Source organism: Pleuronectes platessa, chromosome 23 (genome assembly GCF_947347685.1).
Source record: "Pleuronectes platessa chromosome 23, fPlePla1.1, whole genome shotgun sequence".
NCBI lineage: Eukaryota > Metazoa > Chordata > Actinopteri > Pleuronectiformes > Pleuronectidae > Pleuronectes > Pleuronectes platessa.
In genome coordinates this window covers 9,019,635-9,044,363 of record NC_070648.1, presented here as the reverse complement: position 1 = coordinate 9,044,363, position 24,729 = coordinate 9,019,635, and the positions used below count along the sequence as shown (strand labels likewise).

The window sequence follows — 24,729 nt, the reverse complement described above, 5'->3', positions numbered from 1 at the left end:
AATTCTGTAAACACCGTACAGTAAGTTGCTTTACTACAATCCAATGACAGCATGTTGTTATTAAACAATTTATGATTTTTCTGCTTAAAAACATTACTCATTTGGCTAATTCAAGTATTAAACATCATCATTTTGTGTGTGTGTGGTTTTGTAATTTAACACAGGGGTTTGTTTTGTCATTTTTATCATGAGCTGATGAGACCCTTTATGTGTTGGAGTCTTTCCTTAAGCAGTTCTTGTTATCTCCTTATAAAAACATATTTTATGCCATCATCTCCTCATGTCATCTAATAGATACAGAAGTTCTGTGATGATGCACTCATCATAACAATAGACCTAATTTTTCAGATGTGTAATTGGGATCAGAACGCGATCCCGGGACATTTAAAAATGTTGCTTTGGCACGTTAAATCACACCTAGATTAAAAAAAAATATATTCCAATACAACAGGCCTGTAATAAATCCTCTTAATGAGGATTATAATGTTGTGGTTTTTACTGAATATGTTTGAGAGAGGAGGTGATTTATTTTAATGGTCATTTTTGGGGCTGTAATTTGTAGTGCTGTTGAACTCTACTGGTTCAAACTAATATATCAAGCTTGTGCGATGATAAAAAAAAAGTGATGAGACATTTCCAATTGGCCGAGCTTGGGTCTCTGTCTAAAAGACTCCCAAACTTTAAATGATCCAGTTCAAGGTTTTACAGCTACAGTCGTTTTCTGGGGAAATCCATGCTCGACATCAGCTACCTCAAAACTCCTTGAATCCTCAGTAACACACAGGAGGAGTTTGAGGTCGATTGGATGAGCGGCTGATGAGAACACTGCAAAATCAAACGACTGACAAGTACTCGGCTTATTGTGTCGGTAATTACCTTCAAAGTTTCACACATGAATATTGATCATGGAGGCTAAGACGTTGGTGGCTCATTAACCCAGTTTGCTTGCATCTCATGTAAATATTTTATGCGACCTTGTATGTAACGTGGTTAAAAAAAAAGGCGTGTAGCTCTTGCTGTTATTCCATACAGCTTGCTTTATGTGGTGTAGTATATAAAACACACACCCAACAGGTAACTCAATGAACTGTGGAGAAAAAAAGTTGGTGAAATTAAAGAGGAAGAACTTTTTTTTTTAGGGTGAGGTGAGAAATAGGCGCAGCCCCGGGGAAATATTTGGCCTTGTCACGGGGAGGAAGACGGGGAGTGACACGGCAGCACAGATGAAAGTTGAAAGATGGTTTGAACTTCTGTGGTTGTGCCAGAAGGGAGAGTCAGGAATCTAGATGAGCCAGAGCGATGGACAAGGCGTCTGCCACAGGGGGAGAAGTGCCAGGTGCAGAAATAAAAATCATTTTGTTTAAAAAAAAAAGACGGGCTGGTAGAAAATGCAACAACTCTACCTGTATCTGTGACTTTGTGTGGGAATTACACATGGTGCATGACAGAGCTGATGATTTTTCATATAATTAATATTTGTCACAGTTTTAGTAACGGCTGTGTTAGTTCTTCTGTCTGTAAAGAGGCTCCGTAGTGCTTTAACTTGAATTATCTCAGCACAGTGCAATTGTAATGCAAACATTTGCAGATAATGTTTACCATGTGCCCCACTTTGGCGTATTAGCATTCTCATATCGCTAATTAACACAAATACAAAGCAGGCTGATGGGAATGTCATAACATGTGCTTGCATACAGTAAATTATTGAGATTAAGCAAATACACATGTTATCCCACTTCATGGCTGCAGATTATAGGATGTAGCGGAGATGTGGACGTGAAATGTTGGAGTTAAACCGGAGATTTAAAAGCAAATGGGTATAATTCAGGTAGAGCTATGACATCACATAGCTCTCGCTGCATGTAATGCTTCGTGAGGACACTCGGCAAGCTTTCAATATTTAAACCTGAACCAATCAACAGTTTCCCCTAGGTGATGAATCTTTGATTAAGCCGAATTGTCTTTTTTCCTGGACGGAGCGGTGTCATGGAGTTGAGACATCACTGTTCCTAGGCCCAGACATCTGGAACATGGCTGCATGGTGACATCCTCCAGATGGCTGAGGGGGATTTGTTTGTATCCCTCCGTCCACATCTCCAAATCTTGTACATTCGTAGTTCGAGCATGTAGCTCATCTTGAACCAGCGTGTGCCGCGAGGCTGGAGGTCCATCCAAATCTAGACAACTTTTGTGTGTCTGTGTGTGTGTGTGTGTGTGTGTGCGTGTGTGTGTGTGTGCGTGTCCATTCAACCGTCGCACCTCCAAAGCCCCAAAACAGCTTGTAGTGCCATCGCTGACATCTGGTTGCCACCGACTCTAATGGTTACACTGATGTTTAATACTGCATGAGCGATACGAGTGACTGTGTGGGTGGGCGGGCAGACAGCAGGCATCTGTGCCATGTGCGAGTGTGTTGATCACATGTTTGTGTCACTGTTTTATGCAACAGACAACACAGGAGCATCTTAGACTATAACCTTCTTTTTTTTTTTTTTACAGCTGTGCATTTACAGCCGTTTGTTTTTCACCCCCCCCCACTTATATCTGAAGAGTCGGGTAGTGGCTGCGTTAGAAGAGAGATCTGTAATGAGAGTCGATGTGATGGGAGGGAGGGCAGGAAAAGGATGATTCAAGCAAAAGCGGTGGCAGGTGGAGAACGGGGCGATGAGAGGGGAGGCTTGGAGTGGAGGGGAAATGAAAGGAGGCAGAGCAAAAGAGCAGCGATGAGAGGGGAGCCAAGGAGAATCGCACCGGGGGGGGGGGATTAAAGAGCGTTCTGAGGAGGAGTGGAGGCAAGGCAGAATGAGCGATAATTGATTAGAAAATTCAGAGGGCGAGAAAACGGGAGAAAATGAAAAGGAGGAAAAAACTGGAGAGCAGCAGAGATCCTCTATTGCTCATTAGGGTCATTATACCTCGGTCTGGAGTGCACACACACTCACACACACTGTCAGGGATTGAAAGGAGAAGCCAATTTAGTGGGATATCAAAAAAAGAGAGCCTTGTGATGAAAGGCAACAAGGGACTAAAAGGAGGGCTTGTGTACGTGCTGCAGCGAGCGTGCACGTGTCTCGAAAGCTGAGAGAATCAAAGCAGTTCGCACCTGGTTGAAAATATGGTTTTGTTATTTAGGACACACGTGCAGACATGTTGGGCCTTGGCCTGCAAGTGCACTGGTGGTGGTGATTAGCGGGATCCAGAGGACAGACGGAGAAATGAACACCAAGACACGGAGCAAGGAAAGGAAGCAGAATGTCTTCTTTTAAATGAAGTAAGAATGAAAGTATAAATGAAGCCTGAGGAAACCCTGGGGAGTCAGACACCGAGCGGGAGGACGAGGGAGAGTGAGGCAGATAATGGTTTTGTGAGATAGGGTGGAATGACAAAAAAAAAAGAAGAAAAAATTGGCCCTGGATCCAGACAGGAAATGAAGGTGAAATTGAAAGGATAGGAGGGAAATTGAAATGGAAGGAGAGGGCCGGTGCGGTTGTCTTTTTGGATTCGGGGACTTGAGCGACAGCGGTGCCAGCTTTGTGACAAGCACATGTCAAGTACAGCCCCAGATAATAAAGAGGCAGCAGAGCCTCAGAGGTGGAAACAACAGGGGGGACGATGTTTACTCGACCGAGTGTTTCTCCAGTTAGTTCATCATGTAACGTCGCGGTTTTCAAGTTTTTCATTTAGAACACAGGACGAGATGGTGAATATCATTTGTATTTTTGAAGTTCTTCGGCATTAGCTTGATGGTTCGTTGCAAACCACCAGCTTATATTCGCTAAGGGATGTTAGGGATGCACCATCAAGTCTTTACTTTTGTGTCATGGAGTGTTCCGGCCTTTCATCACAAGACACCTACTTCTAAGACAGGCTGATTGGCCCTCTGTGTGCTCCTAATGGCTCGGGCCCAGTTGGGGTCTTTCCTCCTGACCCAGAGCCACTGGCTGTAGCGTTCTTTACTCTCTGATGTTCCTTTTACGGTCTGGTGCCGGGCTTGTCTGTGGATTCCGAGATCTTTGAGCAACCTGATGGTGTATGTTGCAATAAAACCACTGAGGTCAACTTTTAATGGACTATGGCTGGAAAGCATCCTCCTGCTTTTCTCAGGCTCTGCCTTACTCCAACTGATTACTCCGGGACAGAATAGAACTCATCTGGTTAAAAAGTGTCTAAATTTGCTACAAAATTGAATTCACCTTGGTGTCCTCAATTATTACCGAGGCAAAGGACCGGTAGTTAACTCTGTTATTACAATCGGATTAGTCACGGCTCCCTTGTTTCGAGCTCTGGGAGCGATTGGGAGGGTTGGAGAAGAAGGGCATTGACTTTTTATCACAGCCAGAAAGATGTGCCTCCAGTCAGCAAGTTGGTAACCAGTTAGAACAGCTGAAAATATTTGTCACCAGGATATAGTGAAGCTATGTATTCACAGGGGAGGCTCCTGTTATGATTTGAATCAAAGTGGAACTCTGTGCACATGTGCTTTCGTGTGTGGCATTCAATATTTGAGCAGATCGATGCTCGTAGCCTACAGTTTCACATAGGTGACAGTTTGGTGATGAATAAATCCAGTAGGAAAAGACAGATGATAAACAAGGAGGAATATATATATATATATAGGCTGTATATGTATAGATGTCGAAATTAAATGCTTATAGTCTTCACACAAACAAAGACATGTTGCACAGACTGCTCGCACTCTCTTTCTGCCCCTCACTAGTTGATGGTCAACTTTGTTTCCCATCTGTTGGCTGGATTAACAGCCTCATGTGCTGAGCCAAGCTGCTAATAATGCATAACTAAGTCGACAGTCTCTCTGAAGACCGTCGACTTTGTGTAGATAAGAGGATTCTGTAGGACACTCTGGGTGTGTGGGCGGCGTCAGTCGTGTGGAATCTCAAGAGATGAGCTGAAAAATGAATCTTTATTCCAGTTATTTTCACACGACCTGCAAAGTTTCTACTGAATGATCACATCTTCCAGCAGAACTCACCAATATGTTGTTTTTTATTTTCCCATTGCAAGCGACAGCCAGTCGCCAGAGGCATTATGATTTCAGGTTTAGCTTCCATTCATCCCATTCCTGTAAACACAATATCTCAAGAAGGATTTGAGGGGAATTTCTTTAAATTTTGAAGAAATGTTAACTTGGACTCAAAGATGAAATGGTTTCGATTTGGACGGTCAGGTGTCCTGGTCACAGTCACCTCCCACAGAATCAAAGAATAATGGTCAGATTAGGTGAAGGTCATGGTGACCTCATACTTGTCTGGAAAACAAATGTATGTAGACTGAAACTGAAACAACTACAGGGTGGTACAGTAATTCTAGTTGTAATAAGTATTTCCAATGGTTTCCCCCTCTCGTGGTGTTCTACATATCCTTCAGCTTTTCTCTCCCCCCAGTCTGATACCACTCTCCCATTAAAGGTGTCTCTCCTTTTGACTCCACTGCAGACTCATGAAACTTAAGTTCATATTGCACTGGTTTTCAAAGTAAGTAGATGTGTGAGTATTAATAGCAGAAGTGAGAACCTTTTGTTCTTGTAAGACTTTTATCTGGTCCCTGAGCTGCAGACACTGAACGTGTCCCCTGTTATCCCCACACTTTAGACTTCAGAGAATGTCCTTGACCCAAGATTTATTACTGTCTGATATCATTGGGAACTGTAGGATTTAATTCAGCTTGACAAAAAGGTTTTTACTGTGCTGGAATTTTCTATATGCAGGGTCCTCTGTTAGAACCAGAAAAAATCAAATACTATGAACACCCAGAGAAACAATCCCATGAATCTCAAATTAACCGTTTGTTTTGATATGGTAAAGGATATAGAACATCAATTTCCCTTATTGGAAATTGTGGTAAACTGGCTCAGGGGGCTTGGACCAACAATTCAGCACGCTGCAGCTACATGACACAGACATGCGTCCCAGTCATTCCAGGGAGCCAGTTAGACACTTAAGTTATTCATTTCAGGAGATGGCCAGATTTTTCCTGGGCCAAACTATCAGCAAATTCCTCGGGAGTCAACCCACTTACGCATTTAGCCGTGGAAGGAAAAAGTAGGAAGATGCTTCTGAGTCCTTTTTTAAAGTGGTGACCACATTATGAAGTTTGAATCTGTGTCAAATGATTCAAAATGGGATTTTAAAGTAGGCTTTTATTTCTGTTTGTGTTTGAGGTTCCTCTTGTGGCGTGGTTTGCCAACGCCCCCCAAAAACTTTTTAATGAAAACCATTCTGTCACTGGTTGTGATATTGGGCCTCATGCAGATTACACCAGCTTCGTCTGAGCGCAGAGAAAAAGTACAAAAACCATAAAGTTTTCACGATGGAACAAAGTGTAAAGCGCTACTGTTTGAAGCACTGGGATTTTGTAGCCAAAAGCAATTACCTGCAATCAAACTGTATTCTTCATCGCCTCTGTCCTCCCCGTCTCTCTCCTCCTCCCTCACCTCCCTCACCTACAACCACTCTCCCTGCCATGACTCATCCACGCAGCTCGGCTTCAAACATTAACATGGCACTTACATCCCCTTCTCTCCTCTTCTCCCTGTGTTGTTTTTGTTTCTTTCCCTTTCATAACTCTCTTTACCTCCCCGCGCCTCTGCCTCGCCGTCTGCTCCTCTTCCTCTCTAATTGATATGCTATCAGTCGGAGCTGGGATATTGCTGTCACTTTCTGTCTTTCTGCTTCTTACGTAGAGCTTGAACACAGTGTGCCCCCCCCCCCCCATACAGTAGCTCCCAGTGGATGTGTGCTGCCTCTTTCAACTCTGTATGTAAACAAAACCTGGTGGAGAGAGAATGGGAACTGAAATAGGCGAGCAGCCGCACTGAGAGGGAGGTGAAAGTCAGTAAGGAGGTGAGCGGTTCGGGAGGCGGAGAAACGAGGGATATAAGAGACGTGAATAGAAGGAGAGATGAACTAAATGGTGAATGGCCCGGAGAGTGTCTTGGAGAGTTATTATAAAAGCAAGCTAACTGTGAAATCTGGTCATGGGTGCACTTAAGGAGCCTGAGGATCCGAGCCATTACCGTGCTACAGCTCCTAAATGGGATTAGAAAGTAACAAGGATCTCGTTCAGCTATTGGTAGAAATCACTTAAGAGCCCGAATCAAGGTTATTCTACTCGATTTCTCTGAGCAATTGTTTTTACCCGGCTCTCTGATAAGTAAGCAGGCAGCAATGTACTGAAAGGTCTTTAAAAGCACATTTCATATATCGACCAAATGCTGTTGAGTCTGGCGAGGCGGTGGGTCGTTTGTCATCGAAACACTCAGTGATTGGTCCGGTACAAGTCTGACTGAGTTGAATCGATTTTGAAATTAAACATTTCCACACTTAAATCTCACAGTGGAAACGTAGAGTTCCAGAGACGACCGGCAATTAATAATAAAAGACTCCAGTGCGAATGTGCATGAAATAATGTAGGTCAACGCATGATTCCCCCACCAGACGAGATATGTCTTTAATATTAACGATTCAATAAATAATACATAATTAGAATATATAACTGATCTTAAAGTGGCAATAGTCTGTATTTCTTTATATTAACAATTGACCAATGAATACGAATTTCTAACCCCAGAGAATTACCACCCAACTTCTGGTTCATCTAACCCTTACTCAATAATATAAGATAACATAACCCTTTATAAGTCCCTCTATGCGGACATTTAATTTTAAAGGGCGACAGAAAAATTGACTCATGTTAAAGTTATATTATATCTTATTATAAATAAGTAAAATTCAATATAAATGCATAGTATAGAGTTTGAAAAGAATGTATACAGTGTTACAAGATTGCACCTGTATGATATTGAAATTTCACTAATAGAAAATCAAAAGAAATCTTTTTGTATCTTTCAGTATATTCTTTTGGTTTTACAGCCAGCATCAAGTTGCTACACAACAAAATGACCCTAACGGAAACGTATTCATTCAGGAAAGATGCGTTTTCTTGAATAGCTGTGCTCTGAAAACTGTTTTTAACCTGTCAAATGTATTTAAATATAGTTCCCCGTTAAAGTTATCTGAAGCAGTTCTATTGGCCCATACTCTTTATATGTTTATACTAAGAGTCTTCAACTCATGTCAGTTTAGAAATGAAAGGAAGTATTGCACACTATGAAAGCAATGTCAGGACTCGAGCTCCTCGAATGAAGACTGGGAGATGAAATTCCTCTCATTTTGTATTGAGAGTCATCTCTTGTGTTTCGATATAACTCACAACACAAGTGTCATATTTATCCCTGTGAAGAGTTGCAGCACATAGACTCTCCTGTTGTTGATTCATATGAAGTTTATCTCAATATTGTTGGATTAAAGCTACAAATCACCGATAGTACAGTTTCCAAAAGTATGTGTACATCAGAATAACACGTTTAATCCTTCCTAAAATAAATGTTCAAATACACCTGCAGGGTATCTTCCCCCCCACTCTGTGTTCTTGCCTTTTTGTATGCCCACATATCAGTGTGGCCAAGTGAAACTTTTCATGCCGTTGGCTTTTCAGTTTTTTCCCGATTTGCCACTTTCTACCTCACTCAGTATGTTTTATGACCTGAGCCCTTGAAACCCATCGAGAAGCCGTTTTGACAGTCTTGAAGATTCATGGGCTCCAGTCGGGAAAATCCACTGAGTTCCCGAGCAGAAGCGTTTTGCTTTTTTTCTCGGAACAGCCGCCCAGACAGCGTGGATGTGTAATGTGCCTGTGGCCGACCAGCACTCCTTCATACGTTGTCAAAAAACAAACAGCACTGAAGTACAGTGAATGCTGCAGAGGGAGTGGAGGAGTGCATTATGCTTCAAGCAGAGATAAAGCCACAGGGGTTGTAGACGGTGACAGGAGAAACAACCTGATTACCTAACCAGTGGTAAACACAATGAGATCCTCAGTGCAAAGTCACCACTTGGACACTAGATCCCTGACTCAAGTACATGTTGTGTACATGTGTTTGTGTACCCCTGCAGTACTGATGAATCTACAGGAAAACAAGACGGATAAGAGTTGATTACTGCAGACAAACAGAAGGACGGCAGTATTGTGTGTGAATGAGTGTGTAGGGCAATAAATTAGAGGACCCTGTCAGTTCATGTGTGTGTCAGCGAGACCATTTTGCATCTTTCGTGCAGAAGTTATTATTACCTGGGACAATCTGGACAGTGGCAGAGAACTGGAGATGAGACTTTAGATGGGGACAGGGAGGGAGAGGAGCGAGTTGGGTTTTCTTGTTAGACAGCGCCCTGGGCAGAGAGAAGCTAACACCTTGGCTTCAATTATTAACACGGCACTTGGCTTTTCATTCAGCTCAGCCTGTACAGTATCTCTCTTTCTTCTTTCTTCCGTGTCTCTCTGTGGTTACCAGATCTTTAGTGGCACTCGTTGGGTTTGAGCTGGAGATAAAGGCGCCCCTCTTGTCGCTGCAGGGTGTTGCTGTCACAGCGTTCGTCGCATATGCTCATGAGCCCCGGAGGCAAAGTGAACATACTTAATATTCACAAAAGCGCATCATTATAGCGTGGTATCCCTCATTACCGCAGAGTGGACTAAGATAAATAGAGAAATGCTTGTAATCAGGCTTAATAAGAAAAAGCGAGCAAAAATATATTTGTTAATTGGAATAAATTACTGGAAAGTCTCTCATACAGAAGTTCGAGTGAGATGTAGTTTGTTTAGAAACATTGACTCCATCCAGGACCCTTTCAATTGTGCATCCAATGTATTTTCCTCTGTTTTTTCCCTGTGAAACAACCTCCGTCTGAGTCGCTCCAATAACTACAGCTCCACAGTTTTTTTCAATCAACTACATATATGTTTGTATATATGTTTGTGCAGCAGCGCAACACAAACATCCGTCTTGCTGCACGTTTGATTAATCTCCTGACACGAGCGAGACAAGAGTGTTTACAGTGTGGAATTCAATTCATAACAACACCGCTCCATTTTTAAAAGCTGGAAACATGTTTTCCGTGTGGCTCTTTGTTATGTGCACATCCATTTATACCTGCCTGCCTCATTTCTGCCCAATGCATTTCAACACATGGATATTTATGCAAATGCTTTCACCATATTGCTGTTTATTTTGTCCGTGACCAGTTCACTTAGACTCTCCAGTCATACTTCAGTTTCAAATAATAGAGATTGAATGGATAAAATGATTGCATTGTTAAAGTAATCAACGCGATAAGAGCCAGAGAAATAATTTTGAATAATAAAGGAAGTGACTTTAAAGTGAATTTAGACCTCCAGCCCTGAGAAATGGTACAACAGCAGTCACTTTAAAATTGTAAGTGCTCCGTTCTAATGATGTTCTTCAAATGTAAAAAAAACGATTTCTTTTGAATTGAAATCAGAGTGATCCCATGCCGAGCAGCTCGCAGACTTATTCCCGTGCAAATCAGCGCGTGTTGTTGCAGCGAGCTTTGAGCTGAGCTCCGGCGACACGTGAAGTTCTGATGACCGTCCTCCAGCTTTGAGAATCAAAGGCGAGCGGGGGGGCTTCATGAAAATCACAACCTGGGAAATTGGGGCTTTGAGAGTTGAAACAGCATATTACATATACGTGTCGTCTCTTGCGAGCAGCCCCATACGTGCTGATCCCCCCCCCCCCCCGCTCACTCACATTTACAGCGGAATATAGAGTCTCTTTCAACTTGGCTTCCATTTTATGTGTAATAAAAAACAGAAGAAAAAGGATCAAACATACAGAGCATTCATTCTTTATTCAGCTTCATGTTAAGATATATTGATCTCTGAACGCAGTTTAACATCTTTTACATTCCTGCTGTTGCACCACATATTGCTGTAGCACTGCATGCGTGTTCTTATTCCTGCTTAGATTTCTATTAATAATTGAGGGACTTGTTAACAACCTTATGCTAAGTTGTCCGTTCACATTTGCTGTTATACTACGAGCCGTCTGTCACCTGTCACCATGCTCAGAGTGACACCTGGTACCATTAATGTCATCTATCGTTACTCTTTGGTACTCCTGTTATGGTGAGTAAAAAGGAAAACCACTTTCCTGCTTTGAGAAGCTGTAGCGGATGGTAGACATGCAACCTGTCAAATAAAATAGGTCTGCCACTGTAACAACCCTCAAATCAGCTTTGTTTTTTTCGAGTCAGATTATTTAGAACAATTTACTGAGGTTGTTTTACAGTGTATGTGTAGCTCGTGATTTATTGAGGGGAATACAGTATTTGGATAATTTGCCTGAGGAGCGAGGGCAGAATCTCTTTAGAGCTCTAAAGAGCGAACAAGATCCTGAAAAAATATTGTGGGTCATAAACGTTGGCGGCGGCGCGCACTGTCTGAAAATATTCCGGGTGTATCATCGTCGTGGTACAACATTGTTATAATCATCATTTCTACTCATCTTTCCCTTCCAGCCCTCGAGGGGCCCCATATGTTGTGGCGTTGGCCGGTCCTCACTTCCCTCTTCACATCTCCTCTCCTCCCTCCTCTGCTCTCCTGCCAAGTGGTTTGGAACAGTCGAGCGTCTTCGTCTCTCACTCCTCTCCTTACTTTTTGCTCCTCTCGCTCGTCCGTCTGCCGGTGCCTTCCAAGCGCAGGTTCATCCACGCTTGTCTTTTTCATTGCATTGTTCACATAACAAGCCATTAACAAATGCTGTTGAGGATATCCTGCACCACTGCACTGACATATTCCACCGCAATAAAACTGCATCACTCTCATCTTGTGCTCTGGGGAATATTCAAAGTTTCTGGCCTTTTCACATCTTTTTTTTTCTTTCTTTTTTTTTACAACTTGAAATAAGGAGTGGCAAAGCCTGAGCGAGAGATGACAAAGGTCCAAGACTGGATTATCTTCCTTCATCCCTGCTTCTGTCAACCTTTGAAGAGATGAGCTCCGGCACAGAGGATTGATCCGAGACCGTCTAGTTAGCTCCGACAGTTGATTAGAGGAGCTCGTGCCAGCATTATCTCCTAAGCACTGTAAATACAACCGATCACTAGGGTAGAGCGGTTAATCATGACCAAAATATTAGTTTCACACACAGACTGAGATTAGTGGGCCAATACGTTCCCTGAAGAAAATGCAAAATCTTAAATTGACAAATGTGCGAGTGTGTATTTTCTTGTCAATAACAGCAGCAGCATCATCTGTTGTAATATCCACAGGGAAACTGTACACTGTTGATTTATTTATTTCACTTCTCTGCCTCCAAATTATATCCACATGGTGCTGCTGAATAATTATTCGTTGCAATTTACCGACCCTCACTTCAGCATGTTAATCAAGACAACAAAACACATTTTCAATTTTTATTTGATTAGGCAGTGAAGATACAGAAATCCCTTCCCTCATTTCTGTCTCTTTTTTCCTCCCAGGTGTTCCGAAGCGGCGAAGGCATGGGCATCCGTCTGGACAGCGCCTCGGCCTTCCAGGGCGCCATCATCTCGCCCCACTACGACTCCCTGCTGGTGAAGGTCATTGCCAGTGGGAAGGACCTGCACACAGCGTCCTCCAAGATGAGCCGTGCCCTCGCCGAGTTCAGAGTACGAGGGGTCAAGGTAGGACATTCAGCAGTGTGGGCGTATTCCTGTTTTGATTTGCATATTAAGTACCCATTGTTTCCCGCGGGCTGAGGGAAGTATGACTTCCCGTGCGGCTGGCAATCTCAGTTGATACTTTCAAGATAATTTGTTAATAGCCCTGGATGTCTGACACGAGGAGAGATTATTTTACGACAGCCATGATTCAAATTGGTTGTTGTCCTCTGGTGCTGGTCCTGCAGTTATCGACTTGAGCCTGAGCAGTAAGGTTAATGGTGTAGAGCAACTGAAATGGTTCTGTACCGCAGGGGGTTCCCGACCTGGGAAGCCTTTTGGGATTTTTTGGGGAGATGTTATTAGAGCAGGGGTGTCCAAACTTTTTTATCCCGAGGGCCACATACAGAAAAAAATACTAAGGTGTGGGCCACTCACGCCACCCCCCCCCCCCTGCCCTTAAGCGGAGTGCGCCTCAATTGCGACGCTCAGGGCGGGGGGGTGTGGCAGCGTTCTGAGGGACAGCTGGCAGGTCAGGGGTGAGTTTGGTGTTTAGTGTCTAAACTGAGAAGTTCAATACAGTGGGCCATAGTCCATTACATTTCATTTAGCTGACTCTTTTATCCAAAGTGCATTCAACCCCGAGGGTACAAACCCAGAACAACAAGAATCAAGAAAGTACAATTTCTTCAAAAATAAATCAAAACTAAAAAGTGCTACAAGTATGTGCCATTTAAGTGCTACTAAATTGTTAGTTTAAAAAATTGTTAGTACATTTTTTTACGCGGGCCAATTGAAAATGGATGGCGGGCCACAGTTTGAACACCCCTGTATTAGAGGGACCTCTTTCTGAAGGGCTCTGTGCACTGATTCAGCTGCTGGTTACAACAAGTGACCTTGAAGCCGTGCTGCAGTATTCGTCGATGCTCGGCCTTGCATATCTGTGCACATGTCAGTCTTTGAGAAAGGAAACGTGCATCGTCATTGTCTAAAAGTGCCTCAGGATACATCCCAGCAAAGGAGGCCGAGGCTTGGAGTTTGAGGGAGGTTGTGTTAAATCGTGTCAGCAGGTGTAAATGGCTGTTGACAGGTGGCGGCAAGTGTTACCAGACTGAGAATGAGCTTGTACTGGTGAATTGTTGTATCTGACATATAAGCAAACCGTGTTAGAAACCCCATCACGTCTCCTTCACCTTTTGCATGAGCTTAGATTCACTGCCTTGTTTATTTAAGGGCTTACAAAATTAAATCATGTTCAGTATTAATATTTGTACACTTAATAAGCCCAAAGCAGCAGAGTCAGCATAAAACAAAGGTCACTTGATTCTCTAGTATTGTGTGACTTAAGTTGTAAAATCCATTGTAATAATAATGAAGTGGCGCATAATATTTTGTCAGCTGGACTAGAGCCACTGGAAATAATGACTTTATTTATGTCAGTGGATTTCCAAAGTAAAACTAATCTGCTGTCTGTGTTGTGACATTGCACAAAGCCGGTTAATTGTCGAGGTAGAAGAAAAGAATCAACAGTGCTCAGATCTGTCCTGGTTATCATTCTGATTTCCTCTCTCTGTTTTTCCACACACGCAATTTGCATTTTTGCATCTTTAATTTCTAGCCTACAATTAAAGGTGAACAATTTGCAATCAGGATGAGCCTGATCCGACACATGCAGGGAGCTGATAATGTGCTCCATTTTCTTTTTAACAACACATTGAGATTCAAGGTGCATCGCTCCTAATCAAGCCACAACTGAAAACTCTGCATTGGGCAGCCAAGGTCTTAGATGATTTTTGTTGTTGTTGTCGAATATGGATTAACTATGACTGGTGTCCACAGAAATTAAGCTTTTGCATTTCAAGGTGAAACAGTTTTAAACGGCTTTGTTACAGTTTTTCCTTATAGAAATGTATAGGTAATACATTTTCAGAAAAACCTTTATGTCAAGGCTGAAATGTCACTGTGTTTTGAAAATCATTCAGCATAGTTTGAGAAAATAGATATTTTATATTTTCTTTATGCCGAACCACAATTTAAGAAAATCTTTGATGTGCAACTTCAGTTGAGTGTAAATACCTCAGAATGAGAGTCGACTGCTTTTTGTAGCCATAAAATGCAAACACTACCGGGGGGTATTTGCATATTTGTGCAGGATGATGCCTTATTTCAAATGATTTTTCTTATTTGCTGGATATCATACAGAGTCTCCTACCTGGCTGTCAGCGAGATGACAATTAAGGCCATGTTAAAAAATAAAGGGGCCGCTGCAGCCGGGGGAAGTGGAAACCCTTGATTCAATCAGCCCCGTCAGTAATTCCTCAGTCTCTTTTGAATTAGTCATGATGAGGTGAAATTGCAAGTCAAATTGGTCTTCTCAACTCTAATTTCTCATTTAACTTGGAGCGCACTTTACAAACTGTCAGCACAGATTTAATGGATTAAATTCCCTTCTGATAGAAAGAGAACGAGTTTCTTGTCAGCCAGGACTTGACGGGCCTGAGGACACTGTCCTTTGTCCTCGCTGCTGTGGTTTAATGTAAACAGGCGGCGGGAAGTCAACTTCATTCACCTCTCACTGCAGTGGCTGCTATTGAAATCAGTCTGTACAACACAAACACCTGTTTCTCAGTAACAACACTGTGTTCGGCTTGGTGTCTTTTCTCCAAGTGCCACTGAGGAGAGTGTGTGCTGCAAACAAGCAACAGAGAAGCCTTTGTGCCTGGACTGATCCAACTTGAAGTGGAATACAGTAGATTGATGCAAAGAGCCTTGTTGAAGCTATAGCAGCTCTTTACTAGGAAATCTGAGCTAAACACTCAACACTGAATTTACCCTGGGCCCTTAACCAAACACATGCCAAGCGTGCGTGAGGCCGAGCAGGTGAATAGTTCTGGAGATAAGCAGCTGAACACTTAGACATAGATTTCTGGAATTTATAGAAAGATAACATGATCTGACCACACTGGCTTGATGACCAAGGTTTTTAAAGCACAAGAAGTAGAAGAATAAAAACAGGTTAAAGAGCCTCTACCTGTTTCTTGAGTTCATCCATCCTGAGTCCAGTTAAAGAACATATTGTGTTTTTATCTTTTCTTGCAATTTTTTTCCATCATGAGCCTTATGCTCTCAACAACTGCATAACGAGCCAGCAGACCTTCAATAGGCACCATTTCTCAAAGTAAGTGGACATAACCTGTTGTCCTGCTGATATTCCCCTCATTCCAAATCCCCATTTCATTTCATCAGATGCATCCTTGCCTGCTAAACAACTATTTATTCACCCTCCATAATGGTACATGAAATCCTCCGGTGCCGGCTTGAAAGCACACACCACACAGAGCAGCCCACGTTTTCTATCCGACCAGCTAGTTAACTGTTCCCATCTGGCATCACCAGTTCAAATTTGTCACTGATTATCTTCCTACAGCGAAAACCAGATGGCTCCCTTATAACCTGAATGATCCAGAATGGAAGTAATGAATGTGCCGTCCACGACTTGAGATATTTTACATTCTGCTGGAGTTCATAGTCGGACATTTGTCTGTTTTGATGTGGGCAGCGCACGTCATCCAGTGAGTCATTCCTCAAGTCCCAGATGTAGCATGTAGAAGTTGATTCGTTGCATTTAGCGGCTGCTTGTGTATAAATTAGCAGCTGCGTGCTGAAGGGGACCCCTGTGCATTTCACGTGTACAGATCTGTGAGGAGGTGACCGGCAAAAATGTGTCGACGAGTACAAGACTCGTGCATCACTCTCTCCTTTCGTCTGTGTGTTTTGCGAGCCGTGGCCTTGGGGAGTGCTGCTCGTGCTGTGTTGGAATGCGACCAATAAGCAGCCAAAGAGCTGGCAACCAATTCAAGGCCTATTAAAGCTTCGGTCTGTTCACAGAGATATGACGCTGAAGGCTGACAACCCTCCCTCGTAAACTCCGGATTGTTGTTTTTCCTTTTCCAGGCATTGAAGGAAAAATGCGGCTGAAATCCGACAAGGACCGCACCGGACTTTTTAAGATCTTTCTTTGAGTTTGGTTGGATAATAAATGTATCCTAACCTTTACATTCAACTGAAAACCAGAGTGCACCACGCAAAGTTTGAGTTGCGCGGTTGACACTTGATAAATGGCCGCGGCTCCACTGTTGTGTGGAATTAAGTCTGGCATTTCAAAAAGCTCTGTTTATCTCCCTGGGTGTGTGTGTGTGTGTGTGTGCGCACATGTTTAGTGCAGTTCAGTGTGTGTCTGTGGACCTCTCTGTGTGTTTGCATAGAGGGTGAGCCATTCATCACGCTTCGAGCTGCAGAAAGAGAAGGTGGAGAGTGTGTGTTTGAGTGATGCTAAAGTAAAGATAGAATACCTGCATCCAAAAGGAAGAGCAGGCAAAAGAGAGACAACATGAGAAACTTTCAGAAGTACAACTTTGGTCTGCAGAGTCGATATATGTCCAGCATGGGGGAGACATCAACCAACTGAGAAGTGTGTGTGTGTGTGTGAGAGACAGAAACGCTTCAAAGTTCAGTTCGAAGTGATATTTGTGACACCGGGGGCTTCACTGTAGGCTGCATGGTTTCATTACTGTTCACCTTTACACCTCATCTGTAAAAGGCAGAGTGTTTGTGGGGACCTGAGGTTGTTGCTCTCTCTCTCTCTCTCTCTCTCTCTCTCTCTCTCTGTTGGTGTGTGGGTGGGTGGGTGATCCCATCTTCCCAGCCTCTTTGAAGAAACATTGCTTCCCTTCATTCTAGTCTGCCGGATCACAGGATAGTTTCCCATCTTAACATCACCACGTTGCTCTCTTGCTTAACTTAGAAGCATCTTTATACTTCTGTCCCATATGATTCAAGTATTGCCAATACGGCGTTTGCTCATCTATTGGACCACGGTTCTGGAGGAGCTCATTGTTATGGGTGACCATCCTCACTGTCACACTCTTTATTTATCTGCTCCTTCTCTCCACAACTCAATGGATTCCGAAGAAATAAGGATGAAATGAATAGATTCTGCATCTTTTCAATACAGTGGCAGATTCGTTTTTCCCCTTCCTTTTGTGACGTTAAAGATTTAATCTTGCTGTGCCACAGTGGGCTTCAAATGAGATGTGGCCCTTTGCCTCATACTGTCCTAACAAACGTATTCATCACTAGCAAGCTCTCATCCTCCTCTTTTCCTATTCAAGCCCCTTCTTCACTTTTAAGAAAACACCACAACCGGCTGAACACGTTAATTTCTTCTTAGATGCTGACTCTGTCCATCCCTCTCCGGTTTGATATTATGACGGGCATTGAACTTCCCAACATTGATGCGCAAATGTCCAGGTTGGTTTACGTAGTGTTTCTAACATCTTGAGAACCGAATGCAACAGCATTTATTTTTCCCTTCACATTGTGCAAGATGGTGAGATAAGAGAGCTTCTCTGTTTTCTGTGCATTTGTAATGTCGAACTTGACTCGTCGGGTTAAACAAAGAACAAAATGCAAACTCCTATACTGGCAATCTGAATTCAATCATCTTTTTTGAAAGTCCTGCTTTTACCTTCTTATTTGGTGTATGAGTTGAGATTGAACCTCGACCTTCCTTCCTAAGCAGTCTATTTGGTGTAGCCTGTGTTTTCAGTCCACTGAGCTTGTTGTATCTGTTTTTCCCATCGTCTGCTTGTGTCCCTCCTGATGTTCAGTCTTGTTACAGAATCCTTCATCTTTGCCCTTTTATGCTGATTATATTGATGAATTGTGGTAATTAGTCAAATCAAGTTATTTCTTTAGCCCGGAGAAAATTTAACTCTAAGGACCGTTTAATTTCCCCCCAAATGGAGCTCACATTTATTTCACGAGTAGAAATAAATCAGCAGTGTGGACATGCTTCACCAAAAAGTTCTCCGTCAGTTTTTTCCTTGAGTTAATGAAAGAGAAGCTTAGATATTTTGCAAATGAGGTACACTGTGCAGAGTGGTAAACGTCAAAGTAATTCATCCAATAGTAAAAGGTCACTATACTTTAAATGGCCTCTTCAAGTTGTTTAGTTTCCTTTTACAAAGCAACATCCACAACTGTCTTTCTCCTTAAGTGTCTGTTTTTTAACAGAACATTAAGTCATCCCTCACTGGACTGTAAATGTTAAATTAAATTGTATATCATTAGATAAAAAAATACTTTATTAGGGCAACCTCCCCCCCTCCTTTGCTTTAACAGCTTTGATTTCCTGCTTCCTCGCTGGTTCGCTGTTTTCACTGTGAGATCTGTGCCGCCCCAGTAAGGATGAGCCCAGATGTGCCCTTTTCCCTCCACCACATCTGGAGTTAACAGCAGACGGAGGCAGAAGCACTGGTCCATCCCCGGATCATTCGCTCAGTGTTTACTGAGTGACCTATCAGCAGGAGGACTGAGATGTGCAGACACACACTTGTCTGCACTCACACACTCTGTTTGGCACACATTGTCATAGACACACACACACACACACACACACACACACACACACACACACACACACACACACTAATGTGTCCCTGGGAGCTGCGTTATCATTTCACACCTCTAAACAACCAATTGCATGGCGCTTAATCACATAGACAGTCTTGTAATTGTGTGTGCGATTATCTCTACGTGCACATTGTACTTTTAGTCGACACTGAAGTAAAAGACAAATTGAATGAGAGATCATGCAACGTGCAAATCCAGTTAGTGAAAGTGAGGGAGTACAGATAAGACTCGCATGAGGTGACTGAAGGATGGATGAGGGAATACGGGGGAGCTTCAGACTGGATTGGACACAAGGGTCACATTTTAACCAAAGGAGAATATAGGTCGACAAGAAAAGAGAGAAAGTCAAGAAAGAGATTAAAGCTTGTTGGTAGTGATACAATAATTTGAGGAGGGGAATAAAAACAGAGAGACGACAGGCATGGTTGTTTACCTCTTGTGAAGTGCCACACGAGCAGGGAAGGAGGCTGACTCTGAAAAGAGATCATCATGTAAAATTTAAGCTTTTTAAAAAGTATTACAATTTCAAATACACAGCAGATAAATGTGTCTCATCCCACGCTGACAGGTTTACATACTGCATGATTACTCTTAGATGAAGCGCTGTGGTGCAAAATGCAACAACAAAAACCAACTTCCTGTCCCCTAAGTATAAAGGATCCTGTTTTTCTTTTGCTGCAGATTTGCAGTTTAACTTCTAACAGCGGTAAACACTTTGAACTGCGCAGCTTCTGTCTGTCTGTTCAAAGGTGTCTGTGTTTCTGTGAACTTCAATGACACTGCAGCTATTGTGCATATTTTTCAGAAGTCAAATGAAGATAAAGTTAATAGAAATATTTGGGGAAACACTGCTATGAATATTGATTTGTGGAGACATTTTTCTCACTGGCAGAGTCCTAAACGAGTCCATTTATGCAAAACCTGCACCTGCAAAGCTCCACTCTGGACTTGACCCGTTACCCACAATTATCTTGGCCTGGATCCCTTCATCATGTGTCCCATGACCCGACCTGTCAGGTGGGTACCTTCGTGCAGGCCCTGGTTGGTTTGTGTGGCCACTGGAAAATAAGGTAGACTATATTTAGTAGTGTACCTGGTGTTCACCCAGCAACAGGTTAAATGAGCTACAACAATGCAGATTTCTTACAATTTTTTTTTAACAAAGCAAATTTCTCAAGCCTCCAATAAGTCTAGAAAGACAATGGGAGATTCATAACCTCAAACAAAATGTTTTTCAAGTGAAGAGGAGCCTAGATAGAAGGGCCGCCTTGTTAAAATGACATAGCACTGGTCTATGTTTGAAACAGCCACTGAGCACTAAGCTGTTCACTTACACACACACACACACACACAGACACACAGACACACACACACACACACACACACACACACACACACACACACACACACACACACACACACACACACACAGTACACTATCACTCACAAAAATGTCTTTTCTATGGGCAAAAGAATCTCACAAATGGTTTCCTGCTAACATGACTTACTGACTTAAACTGCCACTCCAGCTCAAGAGTCTGCTCCCATGTAGGAAAACCCACACACGCGCTTACACAACATACGTGCACAAACCGAATGTCGTGTAGACCATCAAACTGCCGACAGATTTGTTTCATCAGCATCTTGCTGCTTCCTGCACACATTTACACACGCAGCAAGTTGGAGCTTGATGGTGTCAACTGGGACTTTGAAGCTGTAATCGGGATTAAACGGCTGGAAATCCGCTGTGACCATACCAGAGGGGGAGAGGGCGGTATGGGAGGCAGAGAGGAACAGGGGAGGGAGAGAGAAAGGGGACCGGAGAAAAAGACGAGGAGTAGGTGATTGAACCACATTAAGTAAAACAGCAATATAAGAACCTGAATGTGGTTTTCTGTAAAAGAAAATGTGAATCTGAGGCTTTATATCTCCTCTTGTTATTCCAATCTTCTCAAAGCTGTAAACAATGTCATAGAATCAACAGTTCCAACCAACAGTTACCGTATGTTCTTTCTACTTCCTGTCGGATGTGTGATGTTTTCGGCGACACACAAGACGTTGTGTTTTTCTCTCCCTAGAGCTGTCGAAAAAAGATAGTCAAGGAAAACTAGATTTCCTGTTTGATAGTCGGCTCCGTGTGTTGTTTCCATACTGAGAGAAGGAAACTGGGTTAGTGCGAATGTATAGCAGCGACTGAAACATGCAGTCAACTTCAAAGCAGGAGACATGGCGCTCTCACAGCAGCAGCCTCTTCTGCTGATTTGTTCCGCTCCATTCTTTCAATGCCCACTCTTCTTCTCTAGCCTTTTTTTCCTCTTCATTCGCATCTGTGCCATCCTCATTTCCTGCCCCTTTTCACCCCCCCACTGTTACTTGTGGCTCTGCTGTAACATCACAGCTTGAGTTCACACAAAAACAAAAACACATACACACTCGGGCTCCCCTGAAGTCGCCTGGACGTCCGTGTGATTATTAAATTGTGATCACAGGGAGAGTTGCAAACACAGAAGAGTAAAAGGGGGGGGTTGAATACAAAAGAGATGACCTCGCTGAAGGTGTGAAATCTGATTAGCTGGGTGAGTAATGTATTTTCCAAAGAGACGTGCTGTCTGTCATAGTGTCAAAGGTTTGGGTCAGCAACGTCACCGTTTGGTATGTGAACGCAGTTTATTCAAGTGGAACCCCCCCCCAAAAAAAATTAAAAAGTTAAGCTGAGGAAGATGAAAAGAGAGGTGAGCGATCACTGTGGTCACTGAATTACCTAGTATCACACCCTGGATTTGTACAATCTTCTTGGGCTTGTGGAGCACCCACCCAATGTAGAAATAACAACACGAATACAGTCAACGTATGGACAGACCAGTTGTTGCTGTTGGTCCCAGTCTGACATGTCTGAGACAAGTTAGGATAAACCACAGCTGCGGTTTGCAGTATGAAGTGGTGCTGTGCAAGTTCCCATGCAGAGTCATGAATATTGAGACTGGGCGTCAGTGACGTGCATACCAATGCAGGCATATTTGCACACTCTCACATGCGCACAGGAGTGTGGTTCAGGGGGAAGTGGGAGTTTTTAATTAAGGGTCGCTACACACACTGATTAATTTGTGTTCCAAAACCCTCACACACGCACAGAGACACGCTGGGGAAGGTTTCAGGGCTTTGTCATGCATTACACACTAACACACTCATTCTCATATAAAAGGCTAAACAGCATACACAATTATACATGAATGCACAGTGGTGGAGTTAACACTGATACTCATCGTTATTTAATCATGAGTTAGACATTGCCGGCTGTAGCCCTGCAGTCGTTGAGTTTAGTCGCGAGTTCCACGATGGTCCAGCGTTGGTAGATCTGGTCAGTGCCACTCAAAATGCAGTCAGCCAATCAGAGGGGGGCATCATTAATATTCAATGAGGCAGGTGAAAACTCTCAGTTCTGGCTGGAGCTCCAGAGAGAAGCAGATGAGAGGACTTGGAAATCCACATTGCAATGGCCTTTAATTGATAATTAATCAGTGCACCCTATCATAGTAGTAGTGATTTGTGTCTTTCTAAGCAACAGGTTTTTTGATGTTTATTCCTTTATATTAGAACACAGAACAACGTTCACGTTGCAAACACTAGATGTCTTCCACTGACTCATTTCCCACAATTTGAACTGTGTTGGCCGCGTGCGTCTGTCTCGCAGGCCTCTCTCGGGGGCCCTTCTTCTTCTCTCCAGCATTTTCAAGTCTAATTGAACGTCCGTAAGAGAACACAGAACTCGATTTCTCTCAACCCGGCTGATTATTCCAGTAACTTCACACAAAGAGAACGAAATGCTTCCCAAACAGTTCATCTCGAGGGCAGCGTTAAATGCAGCAGTAGTTTATTGTTACATGCAGTAAAATATGACGACCGAACCTGCGAGTGCATCGGTTTCTTTTATAAACATCTTAAAAATACGCAAAAAAAAGCTTGAGGGCAAATCCGATCTGTTTGAGCTGCCAGTTTTGCTCATTAGCATCCCAAGAGTTCCCTTGTTTTTATGTAGCAGGAATACTGGAGATGGAAGACTCTTTCAGTTTACACTAAAAATGCCATCACACCTCCTGATGACTCCTGCTGGTTGTTTGGCAGCTGTTTTTTTCCCTGTTTCTGCTGCAACATCTGGCAACCCCAGCAGCACTGACAGTTTTAATGTTAAAGTTTTTCTTCCCCCGACTGAGCCCGAGGTATAGCTGCTCTCACTGTGCTTCCGCTCATCTAAAATTCCATTACAAGCCCGGACCCTCATAGTGTGAATGTGTCCGTTCGGCTCATACGACTAACTATGCTTTGCTAACTGCTCACCACAGTTCATCAATACATTCTGTGAAGTGTCTCACTGTCTCTTACCTCTGCAGCCTTATCTTTCCCTCCTCTGCTCTGTCGTTCTTCTTCTTCCCTCCACTCCCGACGGCGCTACAGCCCAATAACCCTTCTGACAGATTACAGTGTGCATGCATACAAAAGCAAACATTTACAGAATAATCGAATATCGAGCTTTTCTCTTCTACTGCACATCGATAAGTGAAGTTACTTGATGTGATTCCTTGACCAACAGGTTTTTGTTATGTTCTCGTTGGCTGTAAAACTAACCTGGCCTTTTAACGGGCCTCCAGTTGAGAGGTTTACACAGACATTGTTGAGGCCCCGCGGAGCCGGACAGGCAGAGGTGACATGTTTACAGCTGTCTTGGTCATAGTCCTTTTCGCAGTGGTATTTCATCACTAAGTCTAGACTGCCATTAGATCGATAGGGACTGCTAAATAGCTAAAAAGTCTAAAACCCTGCTAGCGGCCCCTGGAGGCTGCATTATTCATAGAGCTTAGAATCTGTTGTCGGACAAAACAAACAAAATGCTGATAGATTTGCTGCTGTTTTTTCCGAGCCAACGCAAGCTGAATATGTAAAGTTGGAGTTGAGTGTGGCCGTGGAGAGCAGGTCGTGAATCAACAATTTCAAAGCTTTTAACTCCCTGCATATGGGAGTTTGAATATGCAAATGTGACGGTCTCTCAACAAATTCCGAGGCATTACAGAGTGGAAAGTTTAATTTCCACGTTTCTTAGGCACAAGGGGGAGACTGAGGGAAAGAGAAAGAGGTCACCAGAAACATCAGGCGTTCTGAAGAGTAAAAATATCCCACTGTATACAGTACATTTGGTTTTCTGCTGCCTGCTGTGCAAATAGGACGGTCTGAGTCAAGGAAACGAGCACTAGTTTGCATTTCACACAGCGGCCTCCTTGATCAAAGAACTTATTTGCTGAGGAGTTGGTGTATTCCTGCGAGACTCCAGGAAGCATCTAAATTAAAGGAAATATGACACTGTGGCACCGAGCTTGCCAAGGGATTATTTGCAATTACGAATTTCAGAGGTTTTTCCACAGTGAAAGCCTGTGGGCCATAATGAATCAGCACAAAAAAGTGGAAGGACTCTGCTGCTGGTAAAAAAGGCAGAGCCATTCCCCATCCACATCCTCGAACCGCCCTCTTTCATAATCATAATCTCTCTCCTCGTCTTCCACCTCAGCTCACTCTAATTTGTTCTTAACTTTTTTTATTTTTAGTCCCCCTTCTATTTACTTCTTTTTTCCCCCAGTAATGTTGGAGCTCTACGAACTAAAGCTTATTCTACCACCGCCTTCTCTCTAAGTGGCTCTGGATAAGAGTATCAGAAATACTTAAAAAATGATCTGGAAAATGTTCCCAAAAT

The 24,729-nt window shown here is 43.0% G+C and overlaps 1 protein-coding gene across 1 annotated transcript in view; it reads left to right on the top strand.

Annotated features, from left to right (window-relative positions):
• Positions 1 to 24,729, top strand: part of pcxb (pyruvate carboxylase b) — a 268,140-nt gene that overhangs the window by 112,768 nt on the left and 130,643 nt on the right. The window contains exon 12 of the mRNA XM_053416586.1: positions 12,357 to 12,539. Within this exon, the coding sequence (XP_053272561.1) occupies positions 12,357 to 12,539 (183 nt within the window). The remainder of the gene's footprint in view (positions 1 to 12,356; positions 12,540 to 24,729) is intronic.